Source organism: Vulpes vulpes, chromosome 1 (assembly GCF_048418805.1).
Source record: "Vulpes vulpes isolate BD-2025 chromosome 1, VulVul3, whole genome shotgun sequence".
Lineage (NCBI taxonomy): Eukaryota > Metazoa > Chordata > Mammalia > Carnivora > Canidae > Vulpes > Vulpes vulpes.
In genome coordinates, this window is record NC_132780.1 from 12,196,680 (window position 1) to 12,218,192 (window position 21,513).

Below are 21,513 nucleotides of genomic sequence, written 5' to 3' on the forward strand. Positions count from 1 at the left end.
AGAGATAGAGACAAGTAGCCAGAAAGAGCAAAGCACTGGGGCAGCGCCCGCGAGAGGCCCCGAGAGGCCCGCAGCCGCAGGGGTGGGGACCCCGGCCCCGGCCCCGCCCCCGGCCCCCCCCACCAGCGCCCGGGCCCGGCCGCCGGGGGCGCCGCGGGGTCGGGAGGGGGCGGGCGCGGGGCGCGGCGCGGGCGGGACGCTCGGAGGGCAGCACCGCGGGGCGGCGGGAGCGGCGGCGGGTCCAGGAAACCCCTGGGGCGGACGGGTGGCCCCGGGGGGGCCGGGGGCGGGGAGGCGGGCGGCCGGCACCGCCCCGGCCGACAAAAGTCCCTTCAGTTCAGCCGGCGGCAGGGGAAGTCCCGGCGCCCGGCGCAGCCACCCTCCGGTGCCGCCGAGCCGAGCAGCGCTCCGGCCGCCCGCTCGGCCGCCGTCTCCGGCGGCCCCATGCCCCGATGCCCCGCGGGGGCCATGGACGAGGGGCCCGTGGACCTGCGCACCCGGCCCAAGGCCGCCGGGCCCCCGGGCGCCGCGCTGCCGCTCCGCAAGCGCCCTCTGCGCGAGCCCTCCCCGGAACCCGCCGCCCCCCGCGGCGCCGCGGGCCCACTAGTCGGCCCGGATCCCCTGGGCGGCGGCCCCGACTCCCCGGCGGTCCCCGCGGCCCCCCACGGACTGGCCCGGCCAGAGGCGCTTTACTACCAGGGTGAGTGGCTCCCCCGGGTCCGGGCCAGGTGGGGGTCAGACAGGGCGCAGGGTCACCAGAGCCAGGCAACAGAGATCAGGATGCAAGTACAGGGGCTCCCCAGGGAGCTGAGAAACGGGCCACGGAATCCGAGGTCCCAAGGACCTCGGGCTCCGGGGAGCTGCGAGGGAGCAGAGCCTGAGGTCCGGGGACACGGTCATGGGAACCTCAGGGGGCAGTGCCTTCAGACACAGATAGGGGGGTCCCAGGACACCGGGTGTCAGGGGGCTCTGGGGGACAGAGCCCAGTCTGAAAGCCACGGATAGGAAGACCCAGGGGACAGTGCCCAGCAGGACAGATAGGGACAGATTCTTGCGGAATCAAGGGGGCAGAGCCTATAGTCCCAAGAACACAGAGTTATAAGCTCCTTAGAACCCAGAATCCTCAATAGAGGATTATAAAGACTCAGTGCTTTGGCCCAAGAAACTGGGGTTCCTGGCATCCAGGTATGTGGTGTCAAAGGAAGTCAGAGAAACAGTGACTCGGGTTCTAAGAATTCAGATATGGGGGGTGTCAGCACATCAAAATCTCAGGAACCATGATCTCAGGGACTGGTGGGAATCAGGAGAACAGAGTTTAAGCACCCCAATATCTGGAATCACAAGGATCCAAGGAAACAGACCCAGATAGTAGGGGTCCTGAGGAGCCAGCAGGACAGAGAATCTGGGGTCCTGGGCACCAGTTATGTATGGTCACACAGGCTCAAGGTCTCATTGGAGGTCACAAAGTCAGGTGGTCACAAAGTCAAGGCTTGGGAATCGAGGGTTCTAGGAATGGGGGGCAGGACCGGGGGATTCTGGGAGTGAAGGATTTAGGGTCAGGATGAAGAATTAAGGGGTGTCCAGGCAAAAAGCTGCAGGACACCAAGGCCCGGTACTGGAGATACAAGGGTCTCCAACCTGGGGGTGCATGAATGGGGGCCCCCAAAGATCAGGAGATGAGAGGGGAGGCTAAACAGCATTCTCCCCATCCTGTCTCCATCCCTGACCTCAATGAAGGGGCATCCCTTACCACAGCTGTCCCCACGTCACCCATCCCTGAGTGGCCCCAAAGCTGCAGAAAGCCCATGCCTAGTGCCTCCAAACTTTGGCCCAGTTCCTGCACCTTCCATACCATCAGAGTAGAGCAAGTTAGAAAACCTCAGGGTGTGCATCAGGAGGCTTGCCACTGCCTCCTCTTTCCCATTCCCTGGATGAGAACCCAGGCCTCAGTTTTCCCCATCTGTGTGATGGGTGGATATGGCTTCAACTGCTGCCATGGTTGGCATCTGACATCGTTCGTCTCCTTCTGACCGACCCACCCTTCTCCCCAACTCTCTACACAGTCACCCAACACCCAGTGTTTCATCCATTCTTACTTCCCTCAGTCACAAATTTACTAGGCAAACAGGCCCTGAGGTCCCCCTGCTGGGTGATGATGGGGCTCAGGCCTGTCCTTAAGGAACTCTGTCTAGGAGGAGATGGGGAGTCAGACACATGAAGAGATAAGTGATAATGACAGTGACCAGGGCTCACGAACAGTGAAGGGGGAAGCTGCTGGACCCCAGATGGATGTGAAAGGCCACTTTGTCTTGGGCCTTTCGGGCCTGGTATGAAATGCAAAAGGGACCTTAGCAAACAGGGCAGCAGGAGCGAAGGTCTGGAGGTAGGGGGTGGGTTGAGGGTCTGAGAGCTTGGCCTCACCCTTGTCCTTCCTTCTGTCCAGGACCTTTACTTCCCATATACCCCACCCCGAATATGGGCTCCCTCTTCCCTCTCCTGAACCTGCCTACACCCCTGTACTCCATGGTGTACTCCATGGAACATCCCTTGTCGGCTGACATCGCTGTGGCCACCCATGCAGATGAGGACGGAGACACGTGAGTAAAGCCCCCCCCCCATAAATGGAAGAGCCAGCCCTCCACCCACCTCACCCCCCACCACACAGGGGCACTCAGCTTCCTCTCTGAAAAATGGGCAACCTGAGAGCGCTTACCTCCTAGGACTGTTTTTGAAGCAGGCAGCTACAAAATTTTTATCCAAATCCAAGCATGAGAGGGGCACCCAGCTGGCTCCGGCGCTAGAACATGCAACTCTTGATCCCAGGGTCGTGAGTTCAAGCCCCACATTGGGTATGGGGATAACTTTTTTTTTAAGATTTATTTATTTATTTATTTATTTATTTATTTATTCATGAGAGACAGAGAGAGACAGACAGAGAGAGAGCCGCAGAGACAAAGGCAGAGGGTGAAGCCGACTCCATGCAAGGAGCCAGACATGGGACTTGATCCCCGATCCTGGGATCACACCCTGAGCGGAAGGCAGACGATCAACCACTAAGCCACTCAGGCGTCCTGGGGATGATTTTTAAAAAATAAAACAATCAAAGGTACCCAAATATACCCCAAAATTCTTTTTAAAAATCCAAACAGGAGAAAGATATTTCATTGACTGATTTGTTATATATGAATTATACATGTTAAGCTCTTAGCACTGAGCCTGGTAGGTTATAAGAACTCAGTAAGTACTCATTAATTAATATCATTGCTATTATATACTTTATGTTAAACCCACACGTACACACATAGAAGTAAAAATTGCGCAGAACACGAGACCCCCTTAATAGATGGGCTCTACTTTGTATTTTCTATTCTAGACTCTTCCATTGTTTCAGGGTCAGAGGTCAGTCGATTGATTTGAGGATCCCTTAAACCGATTTCACAAATTCCATAGTTCATCATCACCTGCAGTTGAAAACGTGCCCTTGAGGCCGCTGAGAACCCCTGCGAGGAAGGTTTAGCTCTGTGCCCAGTGCATAGTCAGCGCTCAACACACTTGACCATCAATTATTACTTCTCCACCTAGGTTTGAATTTCAGCTGGCCACATTCTCACCGTTCTCGGCCAGAGTTTTCCCCTGTCAAAAACAAGAACTGTAAGCGTGTAAAAGTCTGTGAGGCACACAAGAAATCTCTTCTATAAAGCGCTTACCTGGGAATTGGTTTGGGGACTGGAAACCAAAGGTAGGGATGGAATGGACAGGCTCATTGCTGCAGAAAAAGGGGCCATCGCTGGCCAACTTGTGACTTCACATCCCTGAGCCTCAGATTTTCCCTTTCTGGAAATCGGGGCTCATACAGGACCTATGAAAATTAGGATTCAGTGCAGTTGATGCCCATGCGCAAAGAACATAGACCAGGGCCAAGCACACAGTAGGTCCTCTATGCAGGGGGATGGGGTGTTCTAACAGAGCTCCCCGGGGTGGTTGTGGGCCATCCTGTGAGTCCAAGCAGGAGAAAGTGCCCGAGATACCTAAAAGGCTGAATAAAACTAGTTCCCTCCCACTGTGGGTACCTCTGGGGTCATCTGTGAAATACATTTTATTTGTATCTGCCCCCAGGGGTGATTTGTTTGCAGCCTGCGAATGCAGGGTGCAGAAGGCCCTTGGCACAACCAGCCTCAAATGCTGCGCCCCACCCGACCTCCCCTGCCCTCCCCCGCTCTCCCCCCTCCCCTCCAAAGCAAACACTTCAGCCTCAGCTGCCTGTTGGGGGAAATCCCTTCCCGCAGAACTTGACCGCAGCCCAGCTGCTCTGCCTCCCCCACGTCAGCAGCCGTCACTCACTCGCAGCCTCCCCCTCCTGGCGTTCAGTCTAACCTTAACCCCTTTCCGCTGGGGCCGAGACCTTACCGGAATGGACAGCTGGCTAGCGTGGGGGTGGGGGAGGGGGACACGCTAAGTCTGGGTCCCCAAAGCAGCAGAGCTTCGTGGGAACCTGGACTTCTAGGGACTCGAGAGAGCAAGAATCTCGGGGCACTGGGAAGGTAGAGAAGAGCAGAGGTCGGGGTACTGTATTCCTTGACCCCTGAGGCGTTAAGGAACACGGTCCAGCGACTGGGGAAGCTGGTATCTGCAAAGAGTTAGGGCACCGTATTCGGGTCCTAAGAGATCTCGGGGTGGATGCCGGGATATGGGGGATAGGGAGCCAGCTGGAGGCAGAGCTCAGAAGGGTGGAGTTCCAAAGGGGCCCTTAGGCTGGAAAACTTGGGGTCCTCCCCGTCACCCCCCACCCAGGAAAGCTTGGTCTTTTTGTTTGGCCTCCCTCCTGCTCCACCCCACGCAAGGATGGAAGTGGGGGTGCCGGGGGTGGCCGGGGTAGATCCCCGGCGGGAGGCTTCCCTCCCCCGGGAGCAGGAAGCGGAGCCCCGCCCAGCAGACCTGTTACTGGAAGTCCGAGGGCTGGGCCGCCCCTCCCGTCCCCACTTCCTCCAGCCCCGCCCCACCCCCTGCAGCCCGCGCGTTTATGGGAACTCAGGCCTGGACGGTTTCTCTGAAATCATTCGCTCCCTCTGCCCTCACTTAACCCCGCCCGCCCCGAGAGGGACCCAGGCCAGGCTTCCTGGGAGATGGAGGGAGGGAAAGGAGCCTTTCTCCGCCCACCCCCACCCCCCCAACCCCCAGGCCTAGGTCCGCCCCTCCCCCAACATTTTCCTTTTAAATTTGGCTTTCACGATTGGGATCCAGGTTCCGCATTTCACCTGCACAGCTCCTCTTGGGAGGTGGGCGCTACTGTGGGCTGTAAGGTACCAAGGAGAAAACCGGAGGGGCACGTGACTTTGCTCTAGCACAAACAGCTGCAACCCTGGCCCGGTTAGCCCCCCAAAGCCACCAGCCCCGGGAGCGGGGGCGGCGGGGTTGAGGTTCCTGCACGATCTCTCTCTCTCTACCGTCACCCGTCACCGAAGCACTTAGAGAGCTAGTTTAAAATGCGGATTCTGGAAGCACATTTCACAATGGGAAGGTTCACCTGCCTTAGCATGGCTCTGGTGGTTGGGAAATATTTTCCAGATCCATGCCAGTGGGGATGAAGGAAGAACTGGGCAGAAATAGGGCTGTTGGGAGTCTCAGCAGGGCCTTAGCTGTCCAATGGGGAATAGAGCAGCTGCTGTGGCCTCTAGAGATGGGGCCAGAAGGCTAGGCCCTCTATGCCAGCACTGACCAGTCACTGGATGCCACGGGATGGCAGCTGCCCCCACTCATGACCCAGGCAAGCAGTGCTTTTCAGCAGAGGGTAATTCCCGGAGAGAGCTGATAGGCGACAACCTTCCCAGAAGCTGGGAGAGTGAGTCCTTCGGTCCGGAAGGAGGGAATCTGAGTTGTGCAGCCAGTGTCCAGAACAATGACTCCATCCCAGTACGTCCCACCTCCCCTTTGGGCAAAAATTCCTCCACACAAATGCTTCTGGGTTGGAGGCTGAGAGTAACATGCAGTCACAACAGATGGAGAGAACTTCCCTGGGGCCCTAGAGAGAGGTGGGAACAAGCTCACCGGCCTCAAGGATGGCCAGGGATCAGTGTGACGGATTCATTTATTCAGTGCATGTTTGTGGAGCACCTGCCCAGCACCAGCTGCAGTCCTAGGCACTGGGCAGTGACCAAAGCAGACAAAATGCCCTGCCCTGGTGGAGCTGACATTCTAGCTTCTGAGATTCAGACAGGAAACAAATAAACTACAATGTTGGGTGATGTAGAGGAAAATTAGGCAGGAGAGGGGGGAAGGGGAGGTGGCCATACTATTTTAGCAGAGGCCCAAATGAGGGGAACTACGCAGTGCAGATTATCTGGGGGATGACTGTTCCAGGCAGAGGGAACAGCCAATGCAAAGGCCCTGAGGGGCAAAAAAAACAAAGGCCCTGAGGGGCAAGCATGCTAGTTTTGCTTGAGGAACAGCAAGGAAGCCAAGCAGAATGAAGAGAGCAGATGGAGAAGAAATCAAAGGGATGGAAGAGGGGAGGCAAGATCACACGGGGCCTGTTTGGCCTTGATTCTGAGAGTTCTGAGCAGAAGTGGCACTTGACCTGATTTAGGTTGCAAAAGGGTCTCTCTGGCTGCTATGTGGGAGACAGACAGCAGGGCAGAGGTGGTAGCAGGGAGGCCAGTGAGGAGCGAACAGTCCAGGAGGGAGGTGATGGTGGCTGAACCGGGAGGAAGGGAGGGAGTGAGGGTCAGGAAAAGTGGGTGGATTCTGCATATACTTTCAAACTCCCCAGCACGTGTTGGGAGTTAGCACCACTCAGCGTATGGAGGTGAGAGATGACCACCCCTAATGCTTGTGATCCCCTACCCCCAGGCCACTCCACATTGCGGTGGTGCAGGGCAACCTGCCAGCTGTACATCGGCTTGTCAACCTCTTCCAGCATGGGGGCCGAGAGCTAGATATCTACAACAACCTGCGACAGGTGAGCCTGGGGGGCTTGGATCGGATGGAAGAGAGGACTAAGTCCTAGAAGCTGGGGATCCAGACTCGGAGATCCTCAGAGACAAGACTGGGGACACAGGTCCAAGCAGGTTCCTCATAGTCTCTGTTCCACAGACACCGCTACACCTGGCTGTGATCACCACACTGCCATCTATGGTGCGGCTCCTAGTGATGGCGGGTGCCAGTCCCATGGCCCTGGACCGCCATGGCCAGACGGCAGCCCACCTGGCCTGTGAGCACCGCAGCCCGACCTGCCTGCGGGCCCTTCTGGACAGCGCAGCCCCGGGCACCGTGGACCTGGAGGCCCGCAACTACGACGGTGAGCACCTACCCCGGCGCCGGTGGGGCTGTCTGGCAAGACCTGAGGTCCTTCCGGGGTCCAGCGCCCCTGCCCCAGGTTAACTGAGAATTCCTGTACCTCAGGGCTCACCGCCCTGCACGTGGCCGTGAACATGCAGTGCCCCGAAGCCGTGCTGCTCTTGCTGGAGCGAGGTGCTGACATCGACGCGGTGGTGAGCAGGCGCGGCCGGGAGGCGCGTGGGGGCGGGGCTCGCGTGGGAGACCGCGAGTGGGTGGGGTGGGGATTGAGGTGCTGGCCCAAGAGCCCGGGATACGGGCGCCGGCTGATTGGGCAGAGCTCGGAGAGGCTCAAAGAGCTTCCCTCCCTCCTGCAGGACATTAAAAGCGGCCGCTCCCCGCTCATCCACGCAGTGGAAAACAACAGCCTTAGTATGGTGCAGCTGCTGCTGCAGGTGGGTCGCGCCTGGCGGGCCTCTCCCCACTCTGCTCCGGCGCCAGCCCCGCGGTCGCCCCGACCCTGGCAGCCGCCTGCCCTCCAGCTCTGGCCCCGCTCTGGCTGCGCTTCCAGATCTGCCCCTTCCTTCTAGGCCTCGTTGTGTCAACCCTCTGACTTCAGCCCCGAGGCTGCCCTCCTGGCCGGGGCCTTCTCGCTTGCCTTCCCCCGCCCCCAAAACGAGCCAGGCCCTGCAGCGACGACGGCCTTGCTCACCCTGCCTCCCGCGCTGTCCTTCCGCCCGCCTCGACTCTGGACCTTTCCTTCCTCCGAGGGCGCCCCCACTCGGGCGGGCCGGGACCGGGGCCGAGCGGCCGCGCCCAGCCCCGGGTGGTCAGCCCGGGCCCTGGCTTCCAGCCTTCCGTCACCCACCGCGGAGCTGCACCCGTCGGGGTCCTGGCCTCGGTGGGGGCTCGGCCCGCCCCGCCCCCCCGCCGTGCACCCCCGCGGTGGCCGTCCCGTCCCGCCGCCCCCCCTGACCCGGCCCTCCCGCCCCGCAGCACGGCGCCAACGTGAACGCGCAGATGTACTCGGGCAGCTCGGCGCTGCACTCGGCGTCCGGCCGCGGGCTCCTCCCGCTGGTGCGCACGCTGGTCCGCAGCGGCGCCGACAGCGGCCTCAAGAACTGCCACAACGACACGCCGCTCATGGTGGCGCGCAGCCGCCGGGTGAGTGCGCGGGGAGCGGGCGCAGGGGCCTGGCGGGCGCTGACGCTGACGGGACCCCAGGCGACGCCCGCCGCGTGAGAGCCCCCGTGGAGCCGCCCGGTGGTGACCCCCATCTCCCTACAGGTCATCGACATCCTGAGGGGGAAGGCGACCCGGCCGGCGCCCGCGTCACAGCCAGAGCCCTCGCCGGAACGCAGCGCCACCACCTCCCCCGAGAGCAGCAGCCTCCTCAGCTCCAACGGTGAGGACCGAGCTCCCTGCCACCAACTCCTCAGCGCCTCCCCCCACAACCCTCCAGGCCTGTGTACCCTTCCCTCCCCCACTGGAACCCTCCAGGTCCCCTCCCCTCCTCCCCCAGAACCCTCCAGGCCCCCTCCCCTCCTCAACCCTCCAGGCCCCCTCCCCTCCTCAACCCTCCAGGCCCCCTTCCCTGCCCCCCCAACCCTCCAGGCCCCCTCCCCTCCTCAACCCTCCAGGCCCCCTTCCCTCCCCCCCCAACCCTCCAGGCCCCCTCCCCTCCTCAACCCTCCAGGCCCCCTTCCCTGCCCCCCCCAACCCTCCAGGCCCCCTCCCCTCCTCAACCCTCCAGGTCCCCTTCCCTCCTCCCCCAGAACCCTCCAGGCCCCCTCCCCTCCTCAACCCTCCAAGCCCCCTTCCCTGCCCCCCCAACCCTCCAGGCCCCCTCCCCTCCTCAACCCTCCAGGTCCCCTTCCCTCCTCCCCCAGAACCCTCCAGGCCCCCTCCCCTCCTCAACCCTCCAGGCCCCCTTCCCTCCCCCCCCAACCCTCCAGGCCCCCTCCCCTCCTCAACCCTCCAGGCCCCCTTCCTCCTCCCCCAGAACCCTCCAGGCCCCCTCCTCTCCTCAACCCTCCAGGCCCCTTCCCTCCTCCCCTGGAACCCTCCAGACCCCTTCCCCTCCTCCCCCGGAAGCTTCCAGGCCCCTGTACCCTCCCCCAGACCCCCAGAGCAGGCCTAGCACCTTGTGTCCAGATCTGGTGCTCACCGCTTTCTTCTCCCCACAGGTCTCCTTTCTGCGTCCCCCTCCTCCTCGCCCTCCCAGTCTCCTCCCAAGGACCCGCCTGGATTCCCCATGGCTCCCCCCAGTTTCTTCCTTCCTCCCTCATCTCCACCTGCCTTCCTGCCCTTCGCTGGGGTCCTCCGAGCCCCTGGCCGGCCAGTGCCTCCCTCACCAGCTCCAGGAGGCAGCTGAGAGGGATGGGGGGGCAGATCTCAGACTCATGTGGAGGGACCTCCCTGCCCTGTGGGGTCAACCCTCCTAGAAACTGTGAAGACCTTACTCTGCCCCCCCCCTTCAGGACCAGGATTTGCACAGAGGCACAAGCATGTACCCATAAGCCCCCTCTTCTGAGCAAAGATATTCTCCTGCCTCCACTCAACTTGTGGCCCCCCAGGCCTTTTACCCCTGTTATTCTCAGGCGCCAGTCCCCTGTCTGGAATTCCACCCAGATTCCTTCTCCTCCCCCAGAGCTGGTGGAACCAGGGAATAGTCACTCCCCTCCCCCCACCCCCCCAGCTGGGTGAGGAGGGGGAGATGGGCCATAGCCAGGCACTGATAACAATGTAAATTATTAGGCATTTTGGTTGGATTTCTTTTGTAATAAACTATTTTTGTACCATACCCTGGCTTGGCAGGGCCTCTTTCACGGGAGGTCTGGAGGAAGTGTGTTTGTGTGTGTGCACAGCTGTACGTCCTACCCCGCTGACTCCATGAGTGGGATGATGGTAATGATGGTACGTGTGGGTGACCCTGGCACTTCTAGTTTGCCCATTCTGTTGTGTCACTGTGCCACCATTTCTGGGGACGACGTAGTGTGTGACATCTTTCCGGGGCACCATTTCAGATTCCATAGTGACCCCGGGTGTCTGCATGTGTGTGTGTGTGTGTGTGTGTGTGTGTGTGTGTGTGTTTATTCATGAGAGACAGAGAAAGGCAGAGAGACAGGCAGAGGGAGAAGCAGGCTTCCTGCGGGACTCGATCCCAGGACCCCAGGATCATGACCTGAGCCGAAGGCAGAGGCTCAACCACTGAGCTACCCGGGTGCCCCTTGTATGTGTGTGTTTCTGAGGTTTGTGGGTCCCAGTTGTGTGGGAGCTGACTGTCATGTGATTGATGGTCTCTGGGCCTGTGTGTGTGTGTGTGTGTGTGTGTAGCAGTTGTGAGTGTTCCCAACATTGAAACCTGTGGTCATCGTGTGATTCTTTGTATGACTGCCTTGCTTGGTCCACCATGTGTTTGACTCAGCAATTCCAGAGCCCCACTGACATAACAATGTTTGGGTCTTAACTCTGTGGATGTGTCACTTCTTTAACATTTGTATTCATCTCCCATCACCCCTGTCACAAAAAACCACCAATTTAGTGGCTTAAAATAACGGATTGATTCACTTACAGTTCTAGAGGTCAGAAGTCCAAAATCAGTTTTATTGGCCCAATGTCAAAGTGTCAGCAGGGCTGTTTCCTTCTGGAAGCTCTAGGGGAGAATCCACCTCCTTGCCTTTTTCAGCTTCTAGAGGCTGCATTCCTTGTCTCATGGTCCCTTCTATCACTTTGACCTCTTGCTTCCATCTGCACTTTTTAAAAATATTTTATTTATTTATTCATGAGAGAGAGACATAGGCAGAGGGAGAAGCAGGCTTCTTGTGGGGAGCCCAATGCGGGACTCAATCCCAGCGCCCCAGGATCATGACCTGAGCTGAAGGCAGATGCTCAACTGCTAAGTCACACAGGCATCCCCCCCACCTTTTTAAAGATTTTATTACTAATTTATTTGATAGAGCAAAAGAGAGATCAGGAGGAAAGTGCAAAGGGAGAGAATCTCAAGCAGACTCTGTGCTAAGCACAGAGCCTGACATGGGGCTCAATCTTGTGACCCTGAGATCATGACGGATGCTCAACCCAGGGAGCCACCCAAGCGCCCCTTCATCTGCACTTCCACCCAGACCTCCTGCCTCCTTCTTAGAAGGACCCTGCAATTATACTGGACCCACTGAGATAATCTAAGTTCCTCTCTTCATCTCAAGATCCTTAATTTCATCACATCTGCAAAGTCTCTTTTGCCATTTAAAGTAACTTCCACAGATCGCAGGGATTAGAATATAGGTATCTTTCAGAGCCCTTATTCAGCCCACCCCATGCTTCAGTCAGAGAAGCAACATTACTAGGAGGTGGGTATATGGATAAGAGATTTGTTACAGGGATTTGAACACCGGAAAGGAAGATAGATGTAGGGTGGAGGAGACCGAGGGCAAGCTGGCACCCCCAAGGAGGAACTCAAATCCACGTTGGTCTCCACTGTCCCCAACCTTGATGAAAGGGGTGTCTTGGGCAGCCCAGGTGGCTCAGCGGTTTAGCGCCACCTTCAGCCAGGGCGTGATCCTGGAGACCCAGGATCAAGTCCCGCGTGGGCCTCCCTGCATGGAGTTCCCTGCTTGGAGCCTGCTTCTCTCTCTGCCCCACCCCACCCCCCGTCATAAATAAATAAAATCTTTAAAAAAAAAAAAAGAAAGGGGTGTCTTGTGGGAGAAGCTGGTCCAACCATGGTCCAATTCTATTGGCATGCGTGTGTGCATTTCTGAATGATAGTGGTGAGTCTTTTCTTCCTTTCTTTCTCTTTCTTCCTTCCTTTCTTTCTTCCTTCCTTCCTTCCTTCTTTCCTTCCTTCCTTCCTTTCTTTCTTTTTCTCCGGGGCCTCCCTGAACCTCTGGCTCTTCTTTAAAAAAAAAAAAAAAGGGAATCCCTGGGTGGCTCAGTGGCTTAGTGCCTGCCTTTGACCCAGAGCATGATCCTGGAGTCCCAGGATCGAGTCCCATGTCGGGCTTCTGTGTGGAGCCTGCTTCTCCCTCTGCCTGTGTCTCTGCTTCTCTCTCTCTCTCTTCTGTGTCTCTCATGAATAAATAAATAAAATCTCATTTATTCATGAGACACTGAGAGAGAGGCAGAGACATAAGCAGGTCCTGGGCAGGGAGCCCGATGTGGGATTCAATCCCAAGACTCCAGGATCATGCCCTGAGCCGAAGTCAGATGCTTAACCGCAGAGCCACCCAGGCATCCCAAACCTCTGGTTCTTCTTCTGTCTTGGCCACTGTGACATTTCTGCTGCCACCACTCCATGACATGTTGTATCTTTGGGGCCGACTGCATTAATATCTTCTTGGGAGACAATGTTAGGAATGGCCGAGTGTATGAGCATACACATGGGAGTGCGTACACATATGCACATGCATTCGCATGCACATGCTTCGGGGTGCACTCTCCCTGGGTGACCTATCCGCCTGGTCCCTGACTTAGCTGGCTGTATGTCTTTGCATGTGTTTAGGACCATGTACCAGTGTTTCTGAGCCTGCTTCTGGGTCACAGCAGCCTTGCAGGTGCCTGACCTTGGAAGGTCCACTTGCTTCCTAAGGGCTGCTGTAACAAATGGCCACAAACAAGGAGGCGTAAAGCAACAGAAAATTATCCTCTCGCAGTTCTAGAGGCCAGAGGTCTGAAATCAAGGAGTTGGCAGGGCCACACTCCCTCCAAAGGTGCCTTGCCCCTTCCAGCAGCTGCCGGGCCCCCGTGTTCCAGCGTTCCTGGGCTCGGGGCTGTATCTTCCTCCGCCCTCTCCTGGATGTGTCTGGTCTCCTCTGCTGCCTCCTGTAAGGACATGTATGTCAATGGATTTAGGGCCCACGTAGATAATCCAAGAGATCCTTCCCTTAATTGCATCTGCAAAGACCTTATTTCCAAGTAAGGTCACATTCGCAAGTTCCAAGGGTTAGGATAGGGATGTATTCTGGGGGGAGGAAGAACCACCATTCCCACTATGGAGGGTGACTGTTCGGCCCTGCAAGCTGCTGCATGTGAGAATTTCCTGTGCGATGATCCACACACACACATAAGGCCACTCACAGTGAGTGTCTCTCCCACAGAGCGTCAGCCCTGGGAGGGCAGTACAGGGCCTTCTTCCCTGCGGCCCCCCACCCACCACAGCCAGCACACTGCCTGGCATGAAGCAGACCCTTGAGAAGTGATGGGTGGATGAATGAGCCTCCCCCACCCCCACCCCCTACTCTGGCCTCCGTGATTCTGGCTGCATCTAGTCCCATATCACCTTGTATGACCCGTTTGACGGTATGAATAGAAACATAGGGGCTGGGCAGCCCGGGTGGCTCAGCGGTTTAGCACCGCCTTCAGCCCAGGGCCTAATCCTGGAGACCCAGGATCGAGTCCCATGTCAGGCTCCCTGCATGGAGCCTGCTTCTCCCTCTGCCTCTCTCTCTGTGTGTCTCTCATGAATAAATAAATAAAACCTTAAAAAAAAAAAAAAAGAAAGAAAGAAACATAGGGGCATCTGGGTGGCTCAGTTGGTTGGGCAATGCCTTTGGCTCAGGTCATGATCCTAGGGTCCAGGTATCAAGTCCCACATCTGCTCCCTGCTCAGCGGGGGAGCCTGCTTCTTTCTTCCTCTCCCTCTGCCCGCCCCCCCGCCCAGTTCTTGTGTGCTTTTTCTCTCTCAAATAAATACAATCTTAAAAAAAAAAAAGAAAGAAAGAAACGTAAATATTAGCAGCCATTTACTGGCCATGACAACATCCATATTCCAGATGAAAAAACTGAAAGCCAGGGATCCCTGGGTGGTGCAGCGGTTTGGCGCCTGCCTTTGGCCCAGGGCGCGATCCTGGAGACCCGGGATCGAATCCCACATCGGGCTCCCGGTGCATGGAGCCTGCTTCTCCCTCTGCCTGTGTCTCTGCCTCTCTCTCTCTCTCTGTGTGACTATCATAAATTTAAAAAAAAAAACTGAAAGCCAGATTGGAAATCTCCCGTCCAAGCCCAGGTCTGTGCCTCCAAAGTCCATGCTCATAATCACGGGGCCCTCTCACCATGCAGGAAAGCCGTGCATGGTTGCAACTATTATTTTAACTGGACACGCAAGGCATGCACCCATGCACGAGTTGTGGGCTACTGGAAAGGATAACAAGCAGGTGTGGCATTGAGAGCACAGGGTCTGGAGTCAGGACTGAGTTCGAGTCTTGCCTTTCCATTTCCTGGCTGTGTGACCTTGATCAGATGACATCTCAGGCCTGAGCCTGTTTCCTCATCTGTAGAAAGGAGGCATAATAACAGTGCCACCATGCCAGTTTGTCAGGAGGATTTTTTTAAAGATTTTATTTATTTATTTGATAGGGAGCACACAAGCAGGGGGAGTGGCGGGGAGAGGGAGAGGGAGAAACAGGCTCCCCACTGAGCACAGGGCCCAACCTGAGGCTCAATCCCAGGACCCTGAGATCATGACCTGAGCAGAAATCAAGAGTCAGATGCCCCCCGGGGTGCCCCGAGTTGATGAGGATTTAATGAGAGTATGGGTGCGAGGCCTGGCCCATTATCCTAGAGTGCGTGCTGGGAATCTCCTCGTCCTTGTGAGTCCAGGCAGTGGGTGATGAGCCTCTTTGTGTGAGAGAAACTATCTCCAGGTTCAAGAGCTGAACCCAGCACTGACCCTGGTAAGTTACTTCTCTAAAACAAAGGATCTAGCTTCTCCACACACGGAAATCCCCTCTCAGCCTCCTGACCTTGGGACTGGGCGCGTGTCCTTACACACCCATCCCCCTTACACAACCATCCCCCTTCCCTTGCAGAAGAGCAGACTCAGGAGCGGGGAGAAGGTCCCCATACAGGGTCTCCAGCCCCCCAGACCTCACAGAATTAAGCACACACCCCTCACCCACTGCTACCAAGCCTGCTCACCTTGTCTCTGGCAGTCAGCCCTAACATTCAAAAGCCAAAAGTCACATTTTCAAATGCATTTCTCGGGGGCCCCAGCCCCTGCTACAAAGTTTCACTTACTATCACCACCGTGGGTAAATCCAGACACTCAGTCAGAGAACGTCTCTTCCAGGTGCATGCGTGAAATCTGCTAAATCTTCGGTGCCAGTGCCATTCCCGAGAAACGAATTTAAGAGCGTGCCAATGAAGCAGAACACATCTGCTGGTTAGGTGTGTTTGCAGACCCTCACGTAAGCCACGCCTCCATTTTACAAAAAGAGAAACTGAGGCAGGGATCCCTGGGTGGCGCAGCGGTTTGGCGCCTGCCTTTGGCCCAGGGCGCGATCCTGGAGACCCGGGATCGAATCCCACATCAGGCTCCCGGTGCATGGAGCCTGCTTCTCCCTCTGCCTGTGTCTCTGCCTCTCTCTCTCTCTCTCTGTGTGACTATCATAAATAAATAAAAATTAAAAAAAAAAAAAAAAGAAACTGAGGCCAAGGGAGGGTAAAACTGACTCGGTGAGCTTATGGGTCCAGGATTCTGGGATTCATCATAACCAAGCGATGGAATTTGTCACCAGTCATGGAATGACCAACATCCTGTGCCTTCTGAGACGCAGTCTGGGTCTATGCACCCAGACGGACGCGGCATCTCTTCTGGAATATTCTTGCCACCAAAATCTAATGATGAGGAAATATCAGATAAACTCAAAACCCAGGGGGACATCTTACAAAAGAACTGACCTGGCATGTTCAAAAATGTCAACCTTGCAAAACACAGAGAAAGTCAGAACAATCATACCGGACAGAGTCGAAGACAGTAAACTGAATACAACTCACAGCCCTGGTTTGGATACTGGGGAGAAAAAAACGTTTTGCGATGAAAGATAATTTGGAGACAAAACTGGTAAAGTGAGTCTAGGCTGCACTGTTAGACACCAGGCCTGTACGGTGGTCAAATGTCCTGATTTTACGATTTGTGTCTGAGAACATCCTTATGAGTGGAAATATAAGTGTTTAGGGGCAAAGGGGCTTGATGTCTGAAACTCACCCTCCAATAATACTTCAGAGGGGAGAAAAGCAGAGAGAGCCAATGATAGAGCACACGAGCAATTGTTAACAATTGCTGAATCTGGGTGAAGGCCACATGAGAAGTCTTCGTCCTGTTGTTGCTACTTTCCTAGAAGCTTAAAATGATTTCAGGGGACACCTGGATGGCTCAGTGGTTGAGTATCTGCCTTGGGCTCAGGTTGTGATTCTGGGGTCCTGCATGGGGCTCCCCACAGGGAGCCTCCTTCTCCCTCTGCCTGTGTCTATGCCTTTCTCTCTCTGTGTCTCTCATGAATAAATAAATAAAATCTGTTTTTTTAAAAAAAGGGCAGAGCCAGTGCTCTTAAAAAAAATAATAAAATGTGGGGATTCTTGGGTGGCTCAGCGGTTTGGAGCCTCCCTTTGGCCCAGGGCGTGATCCTGGAGGCCCTGAATTGAGTCCACATCAGGCTCCCTGCATGGAGCCTGCTTCTCCCAATGCCTGTATCTCTGCCTTTCTCTCTCTCTCTGTGTCTCTCGTGAATAAATAAAACATTTAAAATAAATAAATAAAATGAAATCATTTCCAAAGAGAAAAAATGATTGCAAATTAAAAAGTCATGGTTTAAAAGTTGGAAGGTTTAAGGCTTTGTGTTTCCATGAGTATCTAAATCTGTCATGCATTTGTGGTCAGAGTTTGAGGAGCTGGGAGGGTGAATTTGCTGCTTCAGACAAGGCTTCGGGGCACGACCCGGGCCTTGGGGCGTGGTCAGGGGGCGTGGCCAGACGCAGAGGCCTGGCTGGGATGAAGAGCCGGCTGCAGCCTGAAGGGCGGTCGGAACCTAGGGGCGGGGCCAGGGCCCCGGAGGTGTGGCCAGGGTCTGGGGCGTGGCTTGAGAAACTTTCCCAAGGGAGGAGGTAAGTTTGTACTTGGAGCGCCCTCTCGTGGTTTATACTGGGGTCTGGCCTCCACTTTTTTATTTTTATTTTTATTTTTATTTTTTTTTAAAGATTTTATTCCTTGTGAGGAGCCCGCAGGGGGACTCGATCCCAGGACCCCGGGATCACGACCTGAGCCAAAAGCTGACACTCAACCACTGAGCCACCCAGGTGCCCTGGCCTCCGCTTTTTAAAAAATACTTTATTTTTCAGAAATTAAAAAAAAAATAGCTTTATTGAGATATAATACATACACCATACAATTCAACTATTTAAAGTGTACAATTCAGGGGATCCCTGGGTGGCTCAGCGGTTTAGCGCCTGCCTTTGGCCCAGGGCATGACCCCGGGGTCCCAGGATGGAATCCCACATCCGGCTCCCTGCATGGGGCCTGCTTCTCCCTCTGCCTGTGTCTCTGCCTCTCTCTCTCTCTCTCTCTCTCTCTCTCCCTCTCTGTGTCTTTCATGAAAAAAAAAATCTTAAAAAGAAATCTATTTCTCAAAGCAAATTTATAAAAAAATAAAAAAATAAAAAATAAAATAAATAAAGTGTACAATTCAGGGGCACCCGGGTGCCTCAGTCAGTCAAGCATCTGCCTTTTGCTCGGGTCAATATCCCGGAGTCCTGGGATGGAACCCCATATCAGGCTCAGTGGTCAGTGGGGAGTCTCCTTCTCCCTCTCTCTGCCCCTCCGCTGCCCCCACTCATGTGCTCTCTCTCTCAAATGAATAAATAAAATCTTTAAAAATATAAAGTGGGGCAGCCCCGGTGGCCCAGCGGTTTAGCGCCGCCTTCAGCCCAGGGTGTGATCCTGGAGACCGGGGATGGAGTGCCATGCCCGGCTCCCTGCATGGAGCCTGCTTCTCCCTCTGCCTGTGTCTCTGCCTCTCTCTCTGTGTCTGTCATAAATAAATTTTTTAAAAATTAAAAAAAAGATTAAAAATAAATAAATAAAGCCAGGATATTGTCCCTGCTAATCCCTTTTAAAATAAATAAATAAATAAAAATATAAAGTGTACAGTTCAATGGTTTTAGTAAATTCAAAGAGCTGTGCAATTATTACAACCAATTTATTTTTTTTTAATTTTTATTTATTTATGATAGTCACAGAGAGATAGAGAGAGGCAGAGACACAGGCAGAGGGAGAAGCAGGCTCCATGCACCGGGAGCCTGACGTGGGATTCGTGGGATTCGATCCCGGGTCTCCAGGATCGCGCCCTGGGCCAAAGGCAGGCGCCAAACCACTGCGCCACCCAGGGATCCCCAATTTATTTTTTTTAATTTTACTTATTTATTCATGAGAGACACAGAGAGAGAGAGACAGAGACACAGGCAGAGGGAGAAGCAGGCTCCCTGAGGGGAGCCCAACGTGGGACTCAATCCCAGGACCCCAGGATCACGTGAGGAGCTGAAGGCAGGCGCCTAGCTGCTGAGCCACCCAGGCATCCCATTACAACCAATTTATTTTTTTTATTTTTTTTTTAAAGATTTTATTTTATTTTTATTTTTATTTTTATTTTTTTATGATAGTCACAGAGAGAGAGAGAGAGAGGGAGAGAGAGAGGCAGAGACACAGGCAGAGGGAGAAGCAGGCTCCATGCACCGGGAGCCCGATGTGGGATTCGATCGCAGGTCTCCAGGATCGTGCCCTGGGCCAAAGGCAGGCGCTAAACCACTGCGCCACCCAGGGATCCCCATTACAACCAATTTAAAACCATGTCTTCACCCCCAAAATAAACCCCATATCCATTAGTAGTCACTCTGTATTTCTCCCCAACCTCCTTCAGCTCAGGTGATCTCTAATATATTTTATATAGATTTATATAGATTTGTACAGATTTGCCTATTCTGAACACTTTATATAAATTTAATTATACGGGCAGCCGGGCGGCTCACTGGTTTGGTGCTGCCTTCAGCCCAGGGCGTGATCCTGGAGACCCGGGATCGAGTCCCACCCACATCAGGCTCCCTATGAGAGGCCTGCTTCTCCCTCTGCCTGTGTCTCTCATGAATAAATAAATAAATCCTTAAAAATAAATACATAAAATCTTTAAAAAATAAATGAATAAATTTAATCATACAGTATATGATATTTTGTAACTGGCTTCTTTCACTTAGCATAATGTTTTTGTTTTATTTTCTTTTAATTTTTTTTTTTTTAAAGTAGACTCCATGCCCAGCATAGAGCCCAATGCAGCTCTTGAACTCATGTCCCTGAGACCAAGACCTGAGCTGAGATCATGGGGCACCTGGGTGGCTCAGTGGTTGAGCATCTAACTTCAGCTGAGGTCATGATCTCGGGATCCTGGGATGGAGTCCCGCATCGGGCTCCCCGCAGGGAGCCTGCTTCTCCCTCTGCCTATGTCTCTGCCTCTCTCCCAGTGTCTCTCATGAATAAATAAATAAAATCTTTAAAAAAAAAAAAAAAGATCTGAGCTGAGATCAAAAGTCCAACACTGAACTAAATGAGCCACCCGGGCACCTCTAGCATAATGTTTTTGAGGTTTACCTACCTTGTAGCATTCATTCCTTTTACTGGTCAAAAAAACCTTCCATTGTCCAGGTAACTGCTTTTAATTTACCCATTTATCAGCTGATGGACGTGTAGGTGGTCTCCACAAACACTTGCGTAGATGCACGTTTTCAGTTGTCCAGAATATATATATATGCACAGGAGTGGAATTGCTGGGTTATACAGTAACTCTATTTTGCCATAGATAAAATCTCTATTTCCTCTACTTTGAGGAGCTGCCAAATTGTTTTCGAAAGCAGCTGCACCGTTTTACATTCCTACCAGCAGGGTATGGAGGTTCCAATTCCTCCACAGCCGTTCCAGTACTTATTATCTGTCTTTTCCACTACAGCCACCCTAGCAGGTGTGAAGTGGTATCTCATTGTGGTTTTGATTTTCATCCGACTGAAAACGATGCTGCAGATCTTTTCTTATCATTCACTGCTTTTGGATCCTCTTTGGGGCTAGATGAACTCTAGCTACTTTGCCATATTTGATCCAGATCTTTCAAATTAAACTATAAATGACATCATTGATGTCTCGGCACGTCCTCTTCTCAGTCCATCCTTGCCCTTTGCCACATCCTGCATGTCATGTTCAGCGCGACCTCCCGTGTTTTCATACTATTATCACATACAGATGCATCCCCAAATAATCTACAGCATTGGTTTTGCAGGTTTTCAAAGCTGATATAAATGCCATTATCCTGTAATCCTCTGCTTTTGCTTCTCTCTCTTTTTTTTTTTTAAGATTTTATTTAGGGAATCCCTGGGTGGCTCAGCGGTTTCGCGCCTGCCTTTGGCCCGGGGCGCGATCCTGGAGTCCCGGGATCAAGTCCCGCGTCGGGCTCCCGGCATGGAGCCTGCTTCTCCCTCTGCCTGTGTCTCTGCTTCTCTCTCTCTCTCTCTCTGTGTGTGTCTATCATAAATAAATAAAAATAAATCTTTAAAAAAAATAAAGATTTTATTTATTCATGAGAGAGAGAGAGAGAGAGCACAAGCTGGCAGAGGGGCAGAGGGAGAGGGAGAAGCAGGCTCCCTACTGAGCAGAGAGCCTGACATGGGGCTCCATCCCAGGACCCCAGGATCAAGACCTGAGCTGAATGTGACCGACTGAGCCACCCAGGCACCCCTGCACTTGCTTTTTATTTTTTATTTTTTATATTAGTTTCCTAGGGCTGCTGTAACTTAAGACCACAAACTGAGTGGCTTAAAGCAACAAATTTATTTCCTTCCACTTCTGGAAAGTAGGAACCCCAAAATCATGGTGCTGGCAGAGCTGTGCTCTCCCTGAAGGCTCAAGAGGAGAATCCTTCTTTGCCTTTTCCTAGCTTTTGGGGTTTGCCAGTGATCCTTGACATCCCTTGGCTCCAATCTCTGCCTCTGACTTTCTTCCATGTGTCTTCCATCATGTGGGTTTCTTCCGTGTATATACCTATGTCTGTGTCCAAATTTCCGATCATGTTGGGTTCACACCCCACCCTAACAGTATGACCTCATCTTGGTGACAACAGCAAAAACCCTACTTCTAAATAAGGTCACATTCTATTTCTAAATAGGGTTCTAGTGCACTTGAATTTGGGGGCAGGGCTCACTATTCAACCCAGTACACTCATCATCATGTTTTTAGGACTCACACTATTGGTATGCGAATCCAGTTCATTCACTTGAACTGCTGTGAGGGAGGCCTCTGTGAGAGTATACCAAAAAAAAAAAAAAAAGAGTATACCGCAATTTATGCATCCCTCCTCCTGCTGGTAGATGGCCTTACCTTGTTTCCAGTTTTCTCCATTTCCGACTAGAATGCAATTAACATCTCTGAACTTGTCT

General features: G+C 54.0%; 1 protein-coding gene and 1 long non-coding RNA gene across 2 annotated transcripts; one reads left to right on the plus strand and one right to left on the minus strand.

Annotated features, from left to right (window-relative positions):
* The first annotated feature begins 201 nt into the window (after positions 1-201).
* On the plus strand, positions 202-10,075 carry BCL3 (BCL3 transcription coactivator). Its single transcript, XM_072754654.1, has 9 exons — positions 202-700; positions 2,444-2,597; positions 6,847-6,955; positions 7,090-7,294; positions 7,399-7,487; positions 7,650-7,727; positions 8,269-8,436; positions 8,560-8,677; positions 9,459-10,075. Exons 1-9 carry the CDS (start codon positions 445-447, stop codon positions 9,644-9,646), a joined length of 1,365 nt encoding a protein of 454 aa, XP_072610755.1. The 5' UTR covers positions 202-444; the 3' UTR covers positions 9,647-10,075.
* On the minus strand, positions 2,875-4,147 carry LOC140598380 (uncharacterized). Its single transcript, XR_012000781.1, has 2 exons — positions 3,708-4,147; positions 2,875-3,633 (listed from the first exon to the last, which is right to left on the minus strand). It is a non-coding gene; the product is annotated as an uncharacterized lncRNA (long non-coding RNA).
* Positions 10,076-21,513: the final 11,438 nt, after the last annotated feature.